This window comes from Pseudomicrostroma glucosiphilum (assembly GCF_003144135.1).
Source record: "Pseudomicrostroma glucosiphilum strain MCA 4718 unplaced genomic scaffold BCV69scaffold_5, whole genome shotgun sequence".
In the NCBI taxonomy this organism is placed as follows: domain Eukaryota; kingdom Fungi; phylum Basidiomycota; class Exobasidiomycetes; order Microstromatales; family Microstromataceae; genus Microstroma; species Microstroma glucosiphilum.
Window position 1 is genome coordinate 604,742 of NW_020289917.1, and position 16,352 is coordinate 621,093.

Genomic DNA, 16,352 nt, shown 5'->3' on the forward strand with positions numbered 1-16,352 from the left:
CTGAGCCCTCTTGCGTGCTTTTGCTACCACTCTATTCCCTTCGGTACAGTCGTGCCGAGGCCTCCCCTCACGCAGCGTGGTCAACGTCCGGAATATTCCCTCCGGTCATGACTCAGCAGCGTGAGTCATCATCGGGAGGACAATACCTTTGCATCCTCATGACCGCGAGGTGATCTCATCACATTGTCCTCTGTCTCTGTGAGCCGTGAGTACGCACGCCGAAATCTCCGGCTGTAGTAACGGTTGCGTCGGAGCACGCTCTCTGCCTCTTGTGACTCGAGGACATTCCGAGAATGGCCGATGGATTGCTGTTGTGCCGGTAGTGCATGGGAAGCAAATCCCGAGTGCACTGTGCGACGGACTCAGTAGAATGTGGTAAGGTCCTGGCTGCGTGAGCATGCATCTCTGGCAAGACGACTCTGCCCCGCGGCTGCAAGCCGCCTCCCACTCTCACTGCATCAGTCTCAGCGAGTCTGTACGACTCAGCCCTCGGTACGCCTCGTCACTCTGGTCACTGTAGATCTCATCGCACCTCTCCTACTTCGAACTTCACTTCCAGATGGACAAGCCAAAGTGGACATAGCCATCAAAGAAGGATCCTGTCGACGCTTTCTCCACTACACCACCTCTGCTGGCAGGAACTCTCCGTCCAATAAGCCGAACGGCTGGAGTTCATCGATCCAGTAGCGACCCAAGAGAGCGAAGAGCAAGCAATGCGACATCAGCCAGCTTCCACCATCGACCTTGTACCCCCAACCTCGTCACCAGGACCAAATCCCTGGCCAAGCAGAGACCTCGCTCTCGCTGGCTGGAAGAGGAGTAATACCGTGTCTATAAGGGCTGAAGCAATCCGAGTCAATATCGATCTGGTCATCCTCTCGCTTCGATTTCAGTCACTCCTATCAAAGGCCTCTCTGCTTCATACCATTCCACTTCGCCTTCCATTCATGCAAGGTGCACGGAGTCCTACATCTGGCCTCGGTGGACAAGTATCGATACGGTCAAGTCGAGATCCTTGTCCTTACCGCAACACTCGGAGCGCCAGTCTGTCACATTACAGCAGAGCCAGATCAGATCGAAGAGAGGCACCAAGGACTCGGAAACCGATGTAGTCGTCAAGATCTTCGACAAGCTGCAGAAGGCTCTTGAGTCAGCGCCCGCTGCGAATGCTCCTGCTGCTGACACGGCTCGACTTGAAGGGGTACCCCTCACTTCTTCCGGCCGTATCGGACTCTCGCGAGGGCAGAGCGAATCTGGTGATCAACCTGAAGCCAAAGGGTAGACTCTGGCCGATGGGTACCAATCCCTTCGCAAAGTAAGGTCGAAGAGAGGAACTAAGGAGTCGGAGACCGACGCTGTCGTCGAGATTTTCCACGAACTCCAGAAGGCCCTCAAGGCGGTGCCCGCTGCGGATGCTGCTGCCGATCTAGGAAGGCAGGAGGAGATTCCTCACTTCTTCCGGCCATTCCAACAAAAGATGCGAATGAGCACCGGAGAAGGTCGCGCAAGTGTCATCGTCAGTCTGCAGCCCAAAGGCAGCATCAGCCTGGCGTTTGCAGCAGACAAGATGAGGGAGGTTTGGGGTGGGGAGTGGCCGGTAGCCTACCTCGCATACGCGCAGGGCCACCTCCACATCCGAGGAACAGGGGTGAGGAGGGTGGACGACTTGGAGATCGCTCTAAGTCGCGATGGGGAGCAGTGGGTGGTAGCGTCGCCGGAGGCGCACCAGAAGCAGGCCTTGTGGGAAGGTCTCCTTCTGAGGCGCAGGAAAGACGAGGGAAAGTCCGGTCGCCCTTGGGCAGATGAAATCTGGTCATATGAGCTCGAGGAGTAGGCCGAAGCCTTCACGCCTGGACTTCCGCATCGACCTGTTGCTTCTCTTGCACTCCGCCATCTGAGCAAATGAAAGTACGGTTCATCCCATTTTGTTCCATTCTAGTCCGCTCGTGTCTGCCTGCGTCTACAGATGAGGTCGCCCCTCTAGCTACCCTTGGCACTACCACCACCGCCACCACCACCACCACCGGCGCTTCTCCCACTCTTCTCCTTCCCCTCGCTCTTCTTCTCCCCTTCAATCGACTTCCTCGCCGTCTCCTGATCTCTCTTCTCTTTGGACCTCCTCTTTGCCTGATCCTCCATTCCAGAGGCCTTTTGCGTGGCGGCGTGCCATCCTTTGCCAGTGACGAGGGCAGAGGAGAAGACGAGGATCTTGGATGTGCCGGCGCGGATGTTGGAGATGGTCTCGAGGAAGGCTAGGCCGCGGTAGAACCACTGAGAGCGAGGTGGGAGGGGGAAAAAAGAAAAACCACCGTTCAGCTATGCGATTCGCACGCAAGTATGCCTGCCATTCCTGCCTGCTGTTCACGCTCAGACTCACGAGGTAATTGGTCCAGCAGTGCAGCCACTCTCTCACCACACCAAAGCTCCACCCAGACGCCCTACGCTTCTCCCTCAACTTTGCACGATCGTCGTCCCAGACGGCCAGCGCACAGTACCTCGCAGCGATGATGAATGGCCTGGTAGGGCCGTGGGTGGTGTGCAAGCTGGCATCCAGGGACCGCGTAAGGTCATTTAGCTTCAGCACCATGAGCATGCGACGGGGGACTCTCCTGAGCAAGTCTAGAATACTGAGGAAGAGGCCCTCCCTCTCCATGACCGTCTTTCGGATATGCTCCTGCTCCTCTTCCGACATTTCGGATCCAGTCTGCATGTCCAGCATCGACGAAGGTCGCTTTTTGCCCTTGACCCCGTGCGGATTCTTGGGGTCCGAACCTTCCAAACCTGACCTCCCAGTGATGGCCGACTCGAGGATGGGGTACAGGTCATCACCAATGTCAGCAATCCTCTTTGCGAGTCGTTTCCGGTCGGCTTGTACGGCGGGGGTAGAGCGACTGAGGAGGCTGAGCCAGAAGCGAGCATAGTCGGTGCGGAGGTCCTTCTCTATGTCAAAGTACAGACCGTGATCGAGGAGCACCACCTCGAAGTTGTGCGGAGAGCGACTTTGCTTGGGCTTGCTTCGGATGAGGACATTGCCTCCGTGAGGGTCTGCATGGAAGAAGCCATGGATGTAGAGCTGCGAATGGCGGAACAGAAAGAGGCGTGGTCTCACGTGAGCATCGCCACGCTCACCACACTCAAGGACAGTCCGCTTCGGCTCGCTGCGACTCACCATTTGCGCAAATACCCTACTCAGCTCCTGTGAGACGAGGTTGCGATCGATGTTGTGGTCCGCCAGGTACTGCAAGTCGTCTGGCCGTCTACCGTCAATGTACTCCATTGCCATTGCCCTCTTGTACACCCAAGGTACCTTCGGAATATACACCGTCGTCTTCTTGTACCTGTCAAAGTCCTGAGCGGCTCGCCGTGAGTTCTGAGCCTCGTGTCTGAAGTCCATCTCCAGTGGCATGTTCTGGTTCATCTCTTCTGCCAGCCAGGTGAATTCAAACTGCGGGAAAACCCTCTTGACCCACTTCACCAGGTAGTTGACGGTCCTCATGTCCACCTCGCTGAAGCGCTCTACGTCGGGATGCATGAGCTTGATGGCGAGCCACTGGCCCGTCTTGCGATCTCGCGCCTTGTGCACCTGAGCCAGAGAGGCGACGCCGAGGGGCTTCTCGTCAATCTCCGAAAACGACTCTGCAAAAGAAGAGCCAGTCTCTTGGCGGAACATGGCTTCAAGCTCGTGCAAAGGCGTGGCGTGGTTCTGATCCTGTAGCGGCTTCAGGGTATTTGTCCACTCCGTGGGCAGCAGAATGATAGACGAGACGTGCTGCCCAAGCTTAATGTACAGCCCACCGTTTGTCTGCAGAGCCTTCAGCACTCGATTGGCGCTTCGAAGATGGCACTTGCGAAGCTCCTCGTTGCTCTCGGCAGCCGAATCGTACTTGGCATTCAAAGTCTTGCGGTAGTCCCACACGCATAGGCCGACCGCCTTGGCAATGACAGTGGACCGCTTGACGGCCAGTACGGTAAAGCTGCCCGCGTTGTTGAGATTCTCTTGAGCCTTTTGTACCTTTGCCTCCATCTCGTCCTTGGACATGCTGAGGCCTTTGAGCTCGAGATCACTCTGCAGCTTGGCCTCGTCCGCATGGAGCTTCGGCAGGGCATAGTACAGACCCAGACCCAGTACAATGGCAACGGCAGCACTGATCCCACCTATCCTCGAGTACTTTTGAAATCTCTCGTGAGCTTTTTGGGTCTCGATGGGGTTGGATATTGCTGGTTGATCGAATGTGACGGGTTCCGGAGCCTTTAGAGGGGGCGGATACTTCTTGGAGAAGGGACGATTGTCGATCGGCCTGCTCCTCTTGGTCGGGTGTGACTTCTCTTCTTGGCAGACAAGAGGGGTTGTGGAGAAGCTGCGAAGAGGACGCAGGCGACTGGTAGACGCAGGGCATCCCGAGGGGGACCGTTTCGCTGCTGGACGATGTAGCTGACGCAACTCGATCCGAGCGGTGCCGTTACTACTGCCGGCCCCGCTGGTCGCCCAACTTGGCGAAGACAGCAGAGCCTGCCGCCATTGCTGTGACTGCCGTAGCATGGAATTCTGAGTACGCCTAGCGTCACAGCCGGGTCCGGGGCAAAAATCGATACGCTACGCTTGGTGAGGAAGAAGTGGAAGAAGTGCTTTCAGGTGCTCCTGGCCGTTCCGTGTGTCTGTATGCGAGCTTTGACAAGCGGAGGTTCCTGCTGCCGTTCCGTGCGAGTCTCCCTCGCCTCTCTCCGTTCCGACTGTCGCACGGAGCCACGGGAGGCCCCTGCGAGTCCTTGTGTGTGTGTGCCTGGGCGTGGGCGCGCCGACGTCATCCGATTGCTGTTGGGCGTGCGTGGAGGTCAATGGAAGGAGCCAGGCAGAAGGCAGTGCGGACCCTGGCCGCCTCGAGGGAGAACATCGTGTGGCTGCGCTGGCCAAGGTAGATAAAGAGGCAAGCAAGAGAATCTTCTACGCACCTACTAAGCCATCACCATCACCATCACTCAGCAACCCCAGTCCTCCCATTCACAACTTTACACACAATGGTCTACCAAATCGATCTCTCTGGCGGAACAGTCGTCGTCACCGGTGGTAACCGTGGTATCGGTGAGTAGGACCAACCCTCATACCTGTGGCGGATTGCTATGGAACCTTCTCGACTGACACCGTTGACCTTGTCTCACCCCCTGTCACTTTCCCCACCCAGGTCTCGCCATCTCCGAGGCCGTTGCCAGCGCTGGTGCCAACGTAGCCATCCTCTTCCACTCGCACCCCAAGGCTCACGAGGCCGCCGAGGGCGTTGCCAAGAAGCACGGTGTCAAGGTCAAGGCCTACCAGTGTGATGTCAGCGACGCCAAGAAGGTCAAGGACACCATCGAGCACATCGAGAAGGACCTCGGCACCCCCATCACTGGTCTCGCCGCCAACGCCGGTGTTTCCGTTGTGAAGCCCGCTACTGAGCTCACCCCCGAGGACTTCCACAAGGTCTTTGACGCCAATGTTCTGGGAGCCTTCAACTCATGCCAGGCCGTCGCACAGTACTGGATCCAGAGGAAGTCCAAGGGAAGCATCGTCATCACCTCGTCCATGAGCTCTTCGCTCTACAACCAAAAGGGACTCAACGAGCCCCTCACACAGATCTTCTACAATGCCTCCAAGGGAGCCGTTTCCAACATGGTCAAGGGTCTCGCTGCCGAGTGGGCACCCCACAGCATCCGTGTCAATGCTCTGGAGCCAGGATTCTGCAACACTGAGCAGACCAGCGGTATGGACCCCAAGATCCGCGAGTGGCAGGCATCTTCGGTACCCATGGGCCGATTCTCTGAGCCTCACGAGCAGGGTGAGCCCGCCGTGCTGCTCCTCTCGGACAAGTCTAGCTACATGACCGGTACCATCCTCCGACCCGACGGTGGATTCTCCGTCTACTAAGCGGATGGCAGGAAACGATAGGGAAGCGATGGGGACGTTGTGAGATGTACTTGTGTATCACAGAGAAAAGAAAATGGCAAAATTTGCAGACGTAAGCAATGAGAGACTGGCTCGGCCTTCATAGCCACCCTTGCAGCATTGTGTCTACCATCCGTGGATCCCATCGTGAGCATGCAGCATTGTCCTTCCGCTTCACACTGACATGAGCTCTTGCTCCTTCAGTCTCTACCGTTCGCGCCAACCTGAGCCTCCCACAACTCGTCTTCCGCAAAGAGGAGCAGGCGGTACTGTTGGTCTGGTCCGTTCTGTGTATGACCTGGCTGCTTCACTACCTCCCCAGCCCAACAAAAGTTCGCCACGCCCTTGCCCTTGCCCGTGGGAAGGACAATCTTGCCGATGAGGGGGGAGAGCTTGCTGTCTGCGGGGCACCACGGGTCGTAGATGTGGACCCCGTCTCCACTGCCTACCCATCTGTCGCAGAAATTTGATACAAGGGAACGAGTGTTAATGGCCCAGCTGAATCACTACCTCGCAGAAGCTAATCCGATGTGCTACTAGTACTCACAGGTTGCCCTTTTCATCCGGATGCACTCCATCTGGCGGACCACATGCCGAATGCGCTAGCAGTCTCCGCTCCTCGATGGCGATCCCCGGAAAAGGGTCCCGCTCAGGGTCTGCCGCCGGCTCGACTCTGTAGGTGTAGATGCACGCGGGGCGGGCCGGTTCGAAGCTGAAGGTCCCCAAAGGCGCGTCTGGAATAGAGTTGTAGGCGCCCGTGTCGGTTGTGCAGAGCAATCCTGAGCCTGACTTGGGCAAGGTGGGTGAGGGAATGAAGGTGACTCCATTGGCTGGAAGATGGTGACGAGGAGGTGTGTGAGTGTCAGCGAGCTCAATCAGGTCGAACCCTCCTTCTACACAGCAATCACTCACGCTTGTCGTATCTACCATCAATCAGCCTCACCTCACCAGTGGGAGGATACCAAGCGTACAGGACTTTCGGCGCGTACTCATCATCTTCTTCGGTCGGTCTTGACCTCTTGAAGTTCTGGCCGATACCATAGTCTGGGTCTGTAAAGAAGACAACGCCACTCTGCTCGTGCACAACGACATCGTTCAAGCTCGAGAAGCGCTTGCCTTCGTACTTGTCGAGGAGTGTCGAGGTAGAGGCGCTTGAGAGGTCGTGTCGAGAGTGAGGGGTGAAGGCGACCAGGGCAGAGTGCACGTCTTCACAGCTATGTACACTGTCGACAGGAGCGTAACGTCCTTGCTCGCACCACAGCACCGCCTCTTGGCCATCGAGCGTCCACTTGGTAGCTCCATTTGGCATCGCAAGGCCTGCGGGAAGCTCCTCACAGATATCGACGAGATCCTCAAGCCTATCGAATGCCGGCACGTTGCTCCTCGTCATGTCGCTGGTGATCTTTCTCAGATCAATGCGGACGATGGCGGCAGTCTGGTGGTGTGATGCTGTGCAGTCCTCATTCGCTTTCACAAGCATGCGATTGCTGGACAACCATACGGATTCCGAGTTGGGGTGGTAGATGCCTGCTTCGTGGAAGATTGGTCGGCCGTGAGAGTCGCGCAGTAGCAGCCGAAGTCTGGGGTCAGAGCCTGTATTCAGGACAGAAAGCTGTGTGGATCAGCTCTGACCTCTACGCCGTGGCTCGAGTTCGGGCTGTGAGACTCACCTAGCAGCTCTCTGAAGTCTGGTCGGCAGCTGACGAAGTCAGGAGCTCCAATGGTAGAAGTGTCACCGCCCGAGTCGACCGCCTTGCAGCTCTCTCCTCCTCCCATGGCAAGGCTATGCTTGAATACCATATGCGAGCCCTTCATTGGCATCTTGATTTCGGTGCTTGTCAAGAGCAGTTCGCTTTCGGTTTCGCTTTGCTCCCTCGTTGCGGACCGCCGGAGCTATACTACCGCGATACGGTCGTAAGTCCGGCCACCACGCGGGGTCTATAGTGCCTCTGCGGCGCAAATGGGTCTGGTACGGTCAGGTCCCAGGCACACAGATACCGGCGGCTTGACTCGGCGTGAGAGCGCGGGACGGGACGGCCCGGATGAGCCCCTGTTTCGAAAGTCGTTCTTGCTTCCGGGGGCAGCGCAGGATTTCTAGGGCATGGTCTGCTGACATCAAGAATGGGAACGGAAATCTCGGGCCTCAAGAGCAACCCCTCGGCGTCGGTCGGATGCCGGGCCGCTCCGCACAGGTACCGGGAAAGGTACTGTACCCCGCAAATCGATCTACGCCCGCTGCATGGTGTCAGCGTCGTACCCCAGACTCGATTCAAATACCTACCCCTATCCTCTCAGGTTCGCTCGCGCTGCCATGTCCTTTCTCCTTTCCTACACAACTGTTCTCAGCCATTGTAAGCAGATCTCACGCCTCCTCTTCGTCGTCTGCCATGACTCGCCCAAGCAAAGTCTCCAGTGGCTTCATCGGGTATGATGTGGGGCTGTCGGGTACTCCACTATTGAGCGTTGTGACCTCCTGCTGCGCTCTCGGCTTTCTCCTGGTAGGGTGAGACAGAAGAGATGAGGGGAAGTTCAGAGGCGAGCATGTATACTCAACTACCCTTTGTGGGTTTCTCTCCGTTTTGAATCTCCTTGTGCAGCTACGACAATGGTGTCTTTGGGTGAGTCAATTGTGTTGGGTGCTGGAGGGCCAGCTCGGATTAGGACAGAACTTGAATTGCTCTACTGATCAACACCTCCTCCCTGTAGTGGCATCATTGACACCCCCGGCTTCAAGCGCACCTTTGACAACCCTTCGCCAGGTACCCTCGGAAACATCGTATCCTTGTACGAGATCGGCTGCTTCATCGGAGCAATGTCGACCTTTTTCATCGGTGGCATCCTTGGGCGACGCCTGACCATCATCGTCGGTTCCATTTGGATGCTCATCGGTGCCATCATACAGACGTTCAGCAGTAGCGTTGGCGTAGTCATCTTCGGCAGGATAGTCTCGGGCATCGGTATGGGCCTGATCAATGCCTCGGTACCCGTATACCAGGCGGAGATGAGCCCTGCACTCAGCAGAGGACAGCTAGTCGCCATCGACCTCGTCGTGCTAAACTGCGGTATCGCCCTCAGCTACTGGTGCTGCTACGGGTTCAACTTCAGCGGACTTCAAGGCAATGTCACTTGGAGGGTGCCGATTGCACTGCAGTGCGTCTTCATCGTCGGCATCTTCCTCATTGCGCTCATCCTCCCCGATACGCCTCGCTGGTATGCCACGCGAAACCGCAATGCAGAGGCACTCACGGTCTTGGCTCGCCTGAGAGGCAAGCCTGAGGACAGTTGCGAGATCCTCGAGGAGTTCAATGACATCCAGGCCACGATTCTGCACGAAGCAATGAGCAAGAAGTCTGGTTGGCTCAGCCTAGTCAAGCCGTCCGATGGCTGGAAGGACGACGTACTGAGGTCGAGACGCCGTTTGTTCTTGGCTTGCTTCATCCAGGCTGCCCAACAACTGGGAGGCATCAATGCTCTCATCTACTACTCATCGACGCTGTTTTCCCAATCGCTCAAGTTTGGCAGTCGCGATTCGGCAAAGCTAGCCGGAGGTCTCAATATGGTCCTGATCCTTGGCTCCCTCATGTCCATCTTCCTGGTAGACAGGGTGGGTCGCCGTAAGCTGCTTCTCCCTTGCATCGCGGCGATGTCTTTCGTCTTTGTGTTGCAGACCATCTTTGTCAAGAATATCCAGGCGGAAACGGCTACGACGGGTGTCAAGAATGCCGCCGTTGCCATGCTGTTCTTCTTTGAGCTGTTCTTCTCTATTGGGTTCCAGGCGACCGTCTGGATGATCCCTTCGGAGATCCTGCCGCTGAATATCAGGACCCAGGGATCAGCACTGTCGACGGGCAGCAACTGGGTGAGCAGAACAGAAGAACTGCGGGCCCAGCTCTTGTGCAACCAGCAACTGATATCACCCCTCCTCTCCCCTTGCGCCCTTTTCAGATCTGCAACTTCATCGTAGTCAAATTCACCCCTTCGGCCCTGGCGAATATAGGCTACCGCACCTACATCATCTTTGCCGTCTTCAACTTCTGCTGGCTTCCCATCATCTACTTCTTCCTGCCCGAGACCAAAGGTCTTGTGCTCGAGGAGATCGATGCCCTCTTTGCCAAGGACGGCTGGCATCTAGAGCACAAGCTCGTCGCTGGTGGTCTCGTCGAGAGTGGCGACGGTGGCAGTGGCAAGACTAGTCCTGCTGAGGTACCCATTGTCGTCGGCGAGGGCAAGAAGAGCTCTGACGCAGATGTAGAGGCGAGTAAAGCGGGGGTGAAGGTCTGAGCCACCAGGTCAACTTCGGCGATGCGGGGAAGCAGGCGGGGTAGCACGACATACGGCCAGATGCGGGTAGCGCAATTTGGAGGCACAAGGATGTTTCCATTCGCAGCATTGCTATCCCCGAAAGAGCCCCGTAGGAAGAGTGTCAATCGCCGCGACTTGCGCAATGGAAGTAACATCTCTCCTCGCCGTCTCCCCGCCGTCTCCCCGCCGTCTCGTGACGCTGCAGCCGAACCTTCTCCGGGGTTGCCGGGGGAAGTGCAGACGCCGACGGTTCTTCTCCACAGTGCGGAGCTTCAGTCACGGCCCTAAGGCGCGGCGTTGCCCTGTACTGGCCAGTGCGGCGTGGGTGTGCAGTGTGCGTAGGCGGGGAAGCCAGATGCCGGGGGCCAGATGACAAGGACGGCCTTGCTTCTGCCCTCTTTCCCCCCCTTTCAGCCTCGACATATATAAGACACCAAGCGCCTCGCCCCTTTGCCTGTGTCCAAGATGATTGCCCCACTCCTCGCTCGCAACTGTCTGCGTCCAGCCACTGCCACTGCCGCTTCTGCTGTCTTCCCCGCAGCCTCGACTCTCCCAATCGTAGCACATCGCTCCCTCTCCTCCACATCTACCGCCATGTCCTCTTCTTCAGGCACCTTTACTGCTTCCCAGCACAAGCCTCCCATCTTGGCTGAGCTAAAGAGCCCCATCTTTGCCACTCTGCACGAGGCAAAGGGTAAGAAGGGACTCACTTTTGAACAAGTCGCAAAGGGCATTGGAAGGAATGAACTCTACACTGCTGCCATGTGAGTCGGTCAAGCTGGAGATGTTGACAGTAGGATACATTCGACTGACCCAAAAGCACCCGTCATGTGTGGCGAATACCCCCTTCGCAGCTTCTACGGCCAGGCCAAGCCAGACAAGGCCGATGTCGAGGCGCTATCGAAGCTGCTTGACATCAGGCACGAGTACCTCATCGAGGCTCTTGGACCCGACTACTTCCCGTACAGGGGACTTGGAGAGTGGCCCCCGAAGGGTGAGTATCGGTTCCTAGCCAGCTGGCCGACGGGCTGACCGTCGCTGTTGAGCCCCTTGTCCCGCGATCCGTACACTTCGCTCACCTCCACTCCTCTGCTCCTCGCCGCCCCCTCCCCTACGCTCAGACCCGGTGCTCTACCGTCTTCACGAGGCCGTTATGGTCTACGGCTACCCCATCAAGCACATTGTCCACGAAAAGATGCAAAAGGACGGAATCATCTCTGCCATTGACTTTACTGGTGATGTGGAGCGCATCAGCGATCCAAAGGGAGACCGGATCAGGATGACCCTTGAGGGAAAGTTCCTGGAGTACAAGAGGTGGTGAGAGGGGGAGGTAGACTGAAACGAAGTGGCGTGAGGGGTTTGCATTGCTCGTTAGTGGCAGCCAGGGAGGGATGCGTGGGCTGCGAGGCTCCTCGGAACACTCTTCTTCTCTGGCCGATGGGCACTAGAGCCGCTTTTACATGCAATTCTCGTTCTGATTGACCTTCGGACCATCAGCGCAGAAATGACATGTAATTGCAGAGTAGCTACGAGTCCTTTGCTTTGACATGAAGCGTGCGTCTTTCATTCATTTCCCCCCATTCTACGCCTGAGACACACCCTTCCTCTGCTACTCCAACGGCACTCCGACTTGTCCTTCACAATGTCCCTCTCACTGCTTCCTATTATGTCGCCTCTGCTTCCCCACACCTCACGCTTTTCCCACAACCACCTACTTGGCGCCCTTACCTCCACCAATGGCTGCACTCTTGACTCCCTTCTTCTCCTTCTTCTGCTCAATCTCCACCCTCTGCCCGACGCTCTTGGGGGCCAGAGTAGACCAATGAGTCAAGAGAGCCCGGTAGGCAAAGCAGGCGGCAATGACGAGGGTCGTGGCCGCCTTGCCCTCTGCGTCCGACCAGTGGAAGATCTTCCTGGTGTACTTGGACGGGTCTACCAGGCCTGCCCGGGCAAGCAGGGGGGTCCAAGCAGGGTGAGAGCCGGTGAAAATGGAGAAGGTAAGAGATCCCAGGACGGCAGCAATGACGTCGATGGCCTCCAGGAGGTTACGCGACTTGAGGATAGGAGGAGTCGAGAAGGACCAGCCCACCAGGTCTGGGTTGAAGACGTTGAGCGTACCGGCCAGCTGACCACCACCACAGGCTCCGATGGTGCCGAGGATGATCTGGAAGAGGAGACTCTGGGCTGCCAGGGGGTTCATGTTCGTACGGGCCAAAGTCACACCTCCTACCACGGCCATGGTACGCGTCGCGCCGTCGATGAGGGGCATAAGGGTGTCGAGCCAGACGGCAGAGACGGGAATGTAGGAGAGGAGGATGGTCAGGTAGAAGTGAACGCCGACGTAGGTGAGCAGAGGGGCGACGGAAAGGAGTTGCAGGGGGATGTTGCCGGAAAGGTAAGAAGTGAGGAAGGAACCACCCCAGGACTGGAGGAAGGCAAGGGAGGTGTATATAGACACAACCGTCAGTCTCTGCCTTCGCGTCCTACCGCCCTGAACATGGTACCGCACTCACCATCACCAGGAAGCCGGCAATATCGAGGATCCAGCCATCTTTAGCTTCGTTGCCTTCGACCCTAGCGCCATAGGTGGCCCTGACACGAGCTCGGATGGCTCGGTAAGCCAGGGAGACTCGCGCTGCATGCAGCACGGCAGTCAGAGGGAGCGGCAGAGTTGGAATGAACGTCGAGCTCAGGTAGCTGTTCAGCGCAATGGTCGGTGCGAGGATAGCGGACGTCATATTGAGAGATTCCGCGGGTGTGTTCTTGGAGGTGCAATGGTAGCGATGGGTGGAGAAGAAGCGAAGCCGAGAAGGAATGGAGCCGAGGCGTCCCTCTACGTGGAGAAGACGAGGCTTGAGTGGGGGGCCGAGCGCGGATAATGCGGATTGGTCACCAAAGGGCCCGCACGCCTCCACGCGCCCCACCCACATGCCCGCACGCCACGAGGTCATCCTCTTCCGTTCCGTGGAGCCCCTTATGAGTAGGGCCTCGAAGACGTACGGCACGATAAAGCGCCTCAAACGAGACAATCTTTTGCGAACACAGCTCACTCTCTGACCACTGTAGGCGTCATCGCACATAGTGTATACAGTCTAAAGGCACTATTCTATTCAACTTTCAACGGCAACCGCCCTTGGTTGCCGCTCGCTAGCAGACCGCTTTTGCCCAGATCGATGCCGGACGTCCCTTGCAACTCCCAAGGCGCCTTGGGCCGAGCGTGGCGGCTGTTCTCCACGCGTCTTGAGCGATGGAGACGTGGAGAGCTTCAGCGATGGATCTGGTTCATCGCTCACATCGGTGTCGACCGCGCCTGGTCCCCATTCCCGCTCCAGAGCAGTCCTGACTGCTTCTTCTACATCTTGCACGATCATCGTAGCAGGGTACTTGGGCTGCCCTTGCGAGGATTTATACACTCCTGTCTGCACGAGGCACGTCTCCCATCCAAAGTCGTTGCCTCCGCGGATGTCGCTCTCGGGATTGTCGCCCACCATGTACACTTTGAGCTTATCGGGAGTCGTCGGGGAAATGGCAGGAGCATTGGGAGCCTCTGCTTCCGTCAGGGTGTTGCTTCCGCTCGGCACAGCGTTGAGCTGCTGAGCTATTTGGTCCTTGAGAAGTTTATCTGCGTACTCGTATGTTAGTTTCGAAGGTTTACCAAAGGTCGTGTACTGGAGGTCTAGACCTGTGACGGCCTTGTAGACGGCCTTGAATGCATCTGCGAAGGCGCCTTGGCCCAGACGGGGAACGGGGAACTCATTGCCCCACACTGCGAGACGAAGAGAGCAAGGCAGCCTTGAGATCAGTCGGCCTCATAAACGATGACACACACTGACATATCTACTCACCCAGATCGCCATGGGAAAAGTAGACGGGAATTTGCGGCTTTGTGCCCAAGACCTGCTGATCCTCCAGGGTACCCCAGACGTTGTCCTTTCCCCTCAATACATCGAGCATGATCTGTATATCTCTGCCCCAGTCGCGCGAATCGTGGAAGACGATGACGGCCTTGAATTTCTGGCTGAAAGTTCTGTTGTATTTCCGGATCGATCTGAGTTGGTCCTGATCCAGAGGACTATACGGCCATGAGGTCGGATCGGCCGCTTGTAAATCGTGCACCAAGAAGAAGTCCTCGAATCCATACCGACGCATACACTTCCTGACAGCCGTGATGGCATGATTAGGACCACCCACGACTAGCACACGCTCCTTGCCTAGCTTCTCCGACAGGCTTGTCAGCACAGTATGCGCTTGTATGAATTGGTGGGGCGCAATCTTTGTACCAAGTTCGACGGAAAGATTCTTTGTGCGGATCTCCTCTGAAAGCCCACCGCTGTTGGTGAGGAGGATATATGGTACCTTGACCTTGTATTTGTTGTGTCCATCGAGATAGCGCAGAGCCCTGATGGCGCCTGGCACTATCGTCTTGCCTTGCTTGAGCACACCATCGATGTCAAAGGAGAATGCTACAGGGTGGGGCGGGGCCGAGGAAGCCTGGCGAGCAGAGGTTGCAAATGTGCGGGGGATGGACCGAGCGATGCAGCTGAGCGTCTGCTGCGATCCCCACCTAGCTGCCGGGGTGAGAGTGATCATCATCGTTCTCCTCTTCGCAGAAGTCAGACAGATTCGAGGATGGGGTGTCTATCTTCCTCTCCATCCTCACTGTAGCCGAGCTTCGTCTTCTGCCGTGGCTGCAGGCTGCATCTCCGCGCGCGCACGCCCCCACACGCGTCAGGCCAGTCAGTCATTCTGAGGGAGAAGAGCAGCATCACACCATCACCAAAGAAACACCAACACCACCACCGAGACCAACACGTCCAATCGCCCGGCTCAGTCGCTCAACGAGTCCTTCTTGGAGCTTCGTCCTATACCTCACAGTCTTCCCAGTATATCATGGCAGGAGAGTCAAGGTCCGAGCTCTTGGCGTGGCTCAATGAGCTACTCAACCTCAACTACACAAAGGTCGAGCAGTGTGGCTCGGGATTTGCCTATGCCCAGATTATCGACTCCATCTATGGTGAGTAGCCAAGGACGAACCTGAATGTAGGCGTTGGCAGTGAGCACCGCCGCATGTTACATAAGAGGCCAAAGCCATTTCCCCCCCTCGCCTGATATTCTTTTACTGACTGTACCCTTCCGAATCCCTTCGCCCTTCCCTCGCCAGGCAACGTCCCCATGTCGCGGCTACACGCCAATGCCAAGCAAGAGTATGAATTCATCAACAACTTCAAAGTCCTGCAAGCCGTATTCAAGAAGAATAGAATCAGCAAGCCCATCCCAGTGGACATGCTCATCAAGTGTCGAATGCTGTGGGTACAGTCGAAGGAGATCAGCACTGCAGCTAGGGATGCGATTGGAAATGAGATTTGCAGTTGGCTCAATCTTGCCCCTACCTCTTTTGCCTCCGTCTCACGAACAGAGACAATCTCGAATTTCTCCAATGGATCAAGGGCTTCTGGGATACAAATTACCCTGGCACGCCTTACGATCCAGATGCGCGCCGGGCAGGTGTGGTAGCTGCACCACCACCCCTCATCGGAGCAGCATCGGTAGGATCAGCTCGGCCTCTCCCTGGAAGGGGTAACGCAGTGGCTCCCGCAGCTCCTCGAGCCAAGCCTTCGGTGGGCGCTCGAGCTGCAAGCGGCTCCAGTGCTGCTGCAGCAAGGCGACCTGGTGGAGGAAGCGGAGCAAAGGTGTCTTCGGGAGGGGTGAATGACCAGGCTTATCAGGCTCTTCTGGCCGAGAGGGACGACCTGCATGCCCAAGCCGAGATCATCACCAGTGAGAGGGAGTTCTACTGGCACAAGGTGAGTACGATGATTTGTTGAGATCGATGCAATCCTCTGGGCTCGCTGACCCCCTGCTTTCCTCGCCGCACCGCCCTTCTCTAGTTGACACAAATTGAAGGTCTGGTCAATGACCGTCTTGCACAATTGGAGCCAGAAGAAGGTGAGACGCCGACATCCGAGGGCAACATTCTGAGAGATGTGAAAGGCATTCTCTACGCTACCGACGACGGAGGAGACGCACTGGCGCAGGACGTTGAAGGCCTCGATTTGGTCGATGGCGAGGAGGAGGAGGTGTTTTAGAGGGGACGTGGAAAGTAATTAGAGCTCAAAAGGTCCTGCATGGA

The 16,352-nt window shown here is 56.9% G+C and overlaps 10 protein-coding genes across 10 annotated transcripts; 6 read left to right on the plus strand and 4 right to left on the minus strand.

Annotated features, from left to right (window-relative positions):
• Window positions 1–107: 107 nt before the first annotated feature.
• Window positions 108–1,834, plus strand: BCV69DRAFT_298513 (hypothetical protein; the record flags this gene model as incomplete). Its single annotated transcript, XM_025494226.1, has 3 exons — window positions 108–120; window positions 894–1,223; window positions 1,317–1,834. 3 exons carry the CDS (start codon window positions 108–110, stop codon window positions 1,832–1,834), a joined length of 861 nt encoding a protein of 286 aa, XP_025348662.1.
• Window positions 1,835–1,908: 74 nt separating this feature from the next.
• On the minus strand, window positions 1,909–4,640 carry BCV69DRAFT_282226 (ABC1-domain-containing protein; the record flags this gene model as incomplete). The annotated part of the gene is made up of 3 exons (XM_025492283.1): window positions 3,170–4,640; window positions 2,378–3,073; window positions 1,909–2,271 (listed from the first exon to the last, which is right to left on the minus strand). Coding segments are annotated over exons 1-3 (2,354 nt in total), but the record flags the coding sequence as incomplete, so codon positions are not given.
• Window positions 4,641–4,976: 336 nt separating this feature from the next.
• Window positions 4,977–6,076, plus strand: BCV69DRAFT_282227 (putative NADP-dependent mannitol dehydrogenase). Its single transcript, XM_025492284.1, has 2 exons — window positions 4,977–5,080; window positions 5,181–6,076. Exons 1-2 carry the CDS (start codon window positions 5,017–5,019, stop codon window positions 5,900–5,902), a joined length of 786 nt encoding a protein of 261 aa, XP_025348664.1. The 5' UTR covers window positions 4,977–5,016; the 3' UTR covers window positions 5,903–6,076.
• Window positions 6,012–7,851, minus strand: BCV69DRAFT_172382 (hypothetical protein). Its single transcript, XM_025489505.1, has 4 exons — window positions 7,591–7,851; window positions 6,833–7,513; window positions 6,468–6,750; window positions 6,012–6,373 (listed from the first exon to the last, which is right to left on the minus strand). The coding sequence occupies exons 1-4, from the start codon at window positions 7,739–7,741 to the stop codon at window positions 6,121–6,123; spliced, it is 1,368 nt and encodes a 455-aa protein (XP_025348665.1). The 5' UTR covers window positions 7,742–7,851; the 3' UTR covers window positions 6,012–6,120.
• BCV69DRAFT_172233 (hypothetical protein) lies at window positions 7,852–8,579 on the plus strand. Its single transcript, XM_025489503.1, has one exon. The coding sequence runs from the start codon at window positions 7,963–7,965 to the stop codon at window positions 8,425–8,427; it is 465 nt and encodes a 154-aa protein (XP_025348666.1). The 5' UTR covers window positions 7,852–7,962; the 3' UTR covers window positions 8,428–8,579.
• BCV69DRAFT_282230 (MFS general substrate transporter) lies at window positions 8,316–10,357 on the plus strand. Its single transcript, XM_025492285.1, has one exon. It carries the CDS (start codon window positions 8,733–8,735, stop codon window positions 9,882–9,884), a length of 1,152 nt encoding a protein of 383 aa, XP_025348667.1. The 5' UTR covers window positions 8,316–8,732; the 3' UTR covers window positions 9,885–10,357.
• A 230-nt stretch (window positions 10,358–10,587) lies between these two features.
• BCV69DRAFT_282231 (Cyanase) lies at window positions 10,588–12,014 on the plus strand. The gene is made up of 3 exons (XM_025492286.1): window positions 10,588–10,986; window positions 11,077–11,216; window positions 11,344–12,014. Exons 1-3 carry the CDS (start codon window positions 10,688–10,690, stop codon window positions 11,541–11,543), a joined length of 639 nt encoding a protein of 212 aa, XP_025348668.1. The 5' UTR covers window positions 10,588–10,687; the 3' UTR covers window positions 11,544–12,014.
• Window positions 11,934–12,960, minus strand: BCV69DRAFT_247907 (hypothetical protein; the record flags this gene model as incomplete). The annotated part of the gene is made up of 2 exons (XM_025490267.1): window positions 11,934–12,647; window positions 12,736–12,960. The coding sequence occupies 2 exons, from the start codon at window positions 12,958–12,960 to the stop codon at window positions 11,934–11,936; spliced, it is 939 nt and encodes a 312-aa protein (XP_025348669.1).
• A 314-nt stretch (window positions 12,961–13,274) lies between these two features.
• BCV69DRAFT_282233 (HAD-superfamily hydrolase) lies at window positions 13,275–14,854 on the minus strand. The gene is made up of 2 exons (XM_025492287.1): window positions 14,068–14,854; window positions 13,275–13,988 (listed from the first exon to the last, which is right to left on the minus strand). The coding sequence occupies exons 1-2, from the start codon at window positions 14,813–14,815 to the stop codon at window positions 13,333–13,335; spliced, it is 1,404 nt and encodes a 467-aa protein (XP_025348670.1). The 5' UTR covers window positions 14,816–14,854; the 3' UTR covers window positions 13,275–13,332.
• A 258-nt stretch (window positions 14,855–15,112) lies between these two features.
• Window positions 15,113–16,308, plus strand: BCV69DRAFT_269260 (hypothetical protein; the record flags this gene model as incomplete). Its single annotated transcript, XM_025490885.1, has 4 exons — window positions 15,113–15,236; window positions 15,384–15,528; window positions 15,639–16,026; window positions 16,111–16,308. The coding sequence occupies 4 exons, from the start codon at window positions 15,113–15,115 to the stop codon at window positions 16,306–16,308; spliced, it is 855 nt and encodes a 284-aa protein (XP_025348671.1).
• Between the last annotated feature and the right edge of the window lie 44 nt (window positions 16,309–16,352).

Bases quoted from the DNA above. Each gene is read 5' to 3' on its own strand.
- BCV69DRAFT_282227 (XM_025492284.1), top strand. From the start codon at position 5,017: ATGGTCTACCAAATCGATCTCTCTGGCGGAACAGTCGTCGTCACCGGT. The intron at 5,081-5,180 runs GTGAGTAGGACC...TTCCCCACCCAG, and splicing joins CGGTGGTAACCGTGGTATCG to GTCTCGCCATCTCCGAGGCC.
- BCV69DRAFT_172382 (XM_025489505.1), bottom strand. From the start codon at position 7,741: ATGCCAATGAAGGGCTCGCATATGGTATTCAAGCATAGCCTTGCCATG. The intron at 7,514-7,590 runs GTGAGTCTCACA...TCCTGAATACAG, and splicing joins AGACTTCAGAGAGCTGCTAG to GCTCTGACCCCAGACTTCGG. The intron at 6,374-6,467 runs GTGAGTACTAGT...TTTCTGCGACAG, and splicing joins CCGGATGAAAAGGGCAACCT to ATGGGTAGGCAGTGGAGACG.
- BCV69DRAFT_172233 (XM_025489503.1), top strand. From the start codon at position 7,963: ATGAGCCCCTGTTTCGAAAGTCGTTCTTGCTTCCGGGGGCAGCGCAGG.
- BCV69DRAFT_282230 (XM_025492285.1), top strand. From the start codon at position 8,733: ATGTCGACCTTTTTCATCGGTGGCATCCTTGGGCGACGCCTGACCATC.
- BCV69DRAFT_282231 (XM_025492286.1), top strand. From the start codon at position 10,688: ATGATTGCCCCACTCCTCGCTCGCAACTGTCTGCGTCCAGCCACTGCC. The intron at 10,987-11,076 runs GTGAGTCGGTCA...CCCCCTTCGCAG, and splicing joins GAACTCTACACTGCTGCCAT to CTTCTACGGCCAGGCCAAGC. The intron at 11,217-11,343 runs GTGAGTATCGGT...CCCTACGCTCAG, and splicing joins TGGAGAGTGGCCCCCGAAGG to ACCCGGTGCTCTACCGTCTT.
- BCV69DRAFT_282233 (XM_025492287.1), bottom strand. From the start codon at position 14,815: ATGATGATCACTCTCACCCCGGCAGCTAGGTGGGGATCGCAGCAGACG. The intron at 13,989-14,067 runs GTGAGTAGATAT...TTCGTCTCGCAG, and splicing joins CTTTTCCCATGGCGATCTGG to TGTGGGGCAATGAGTTCCCC.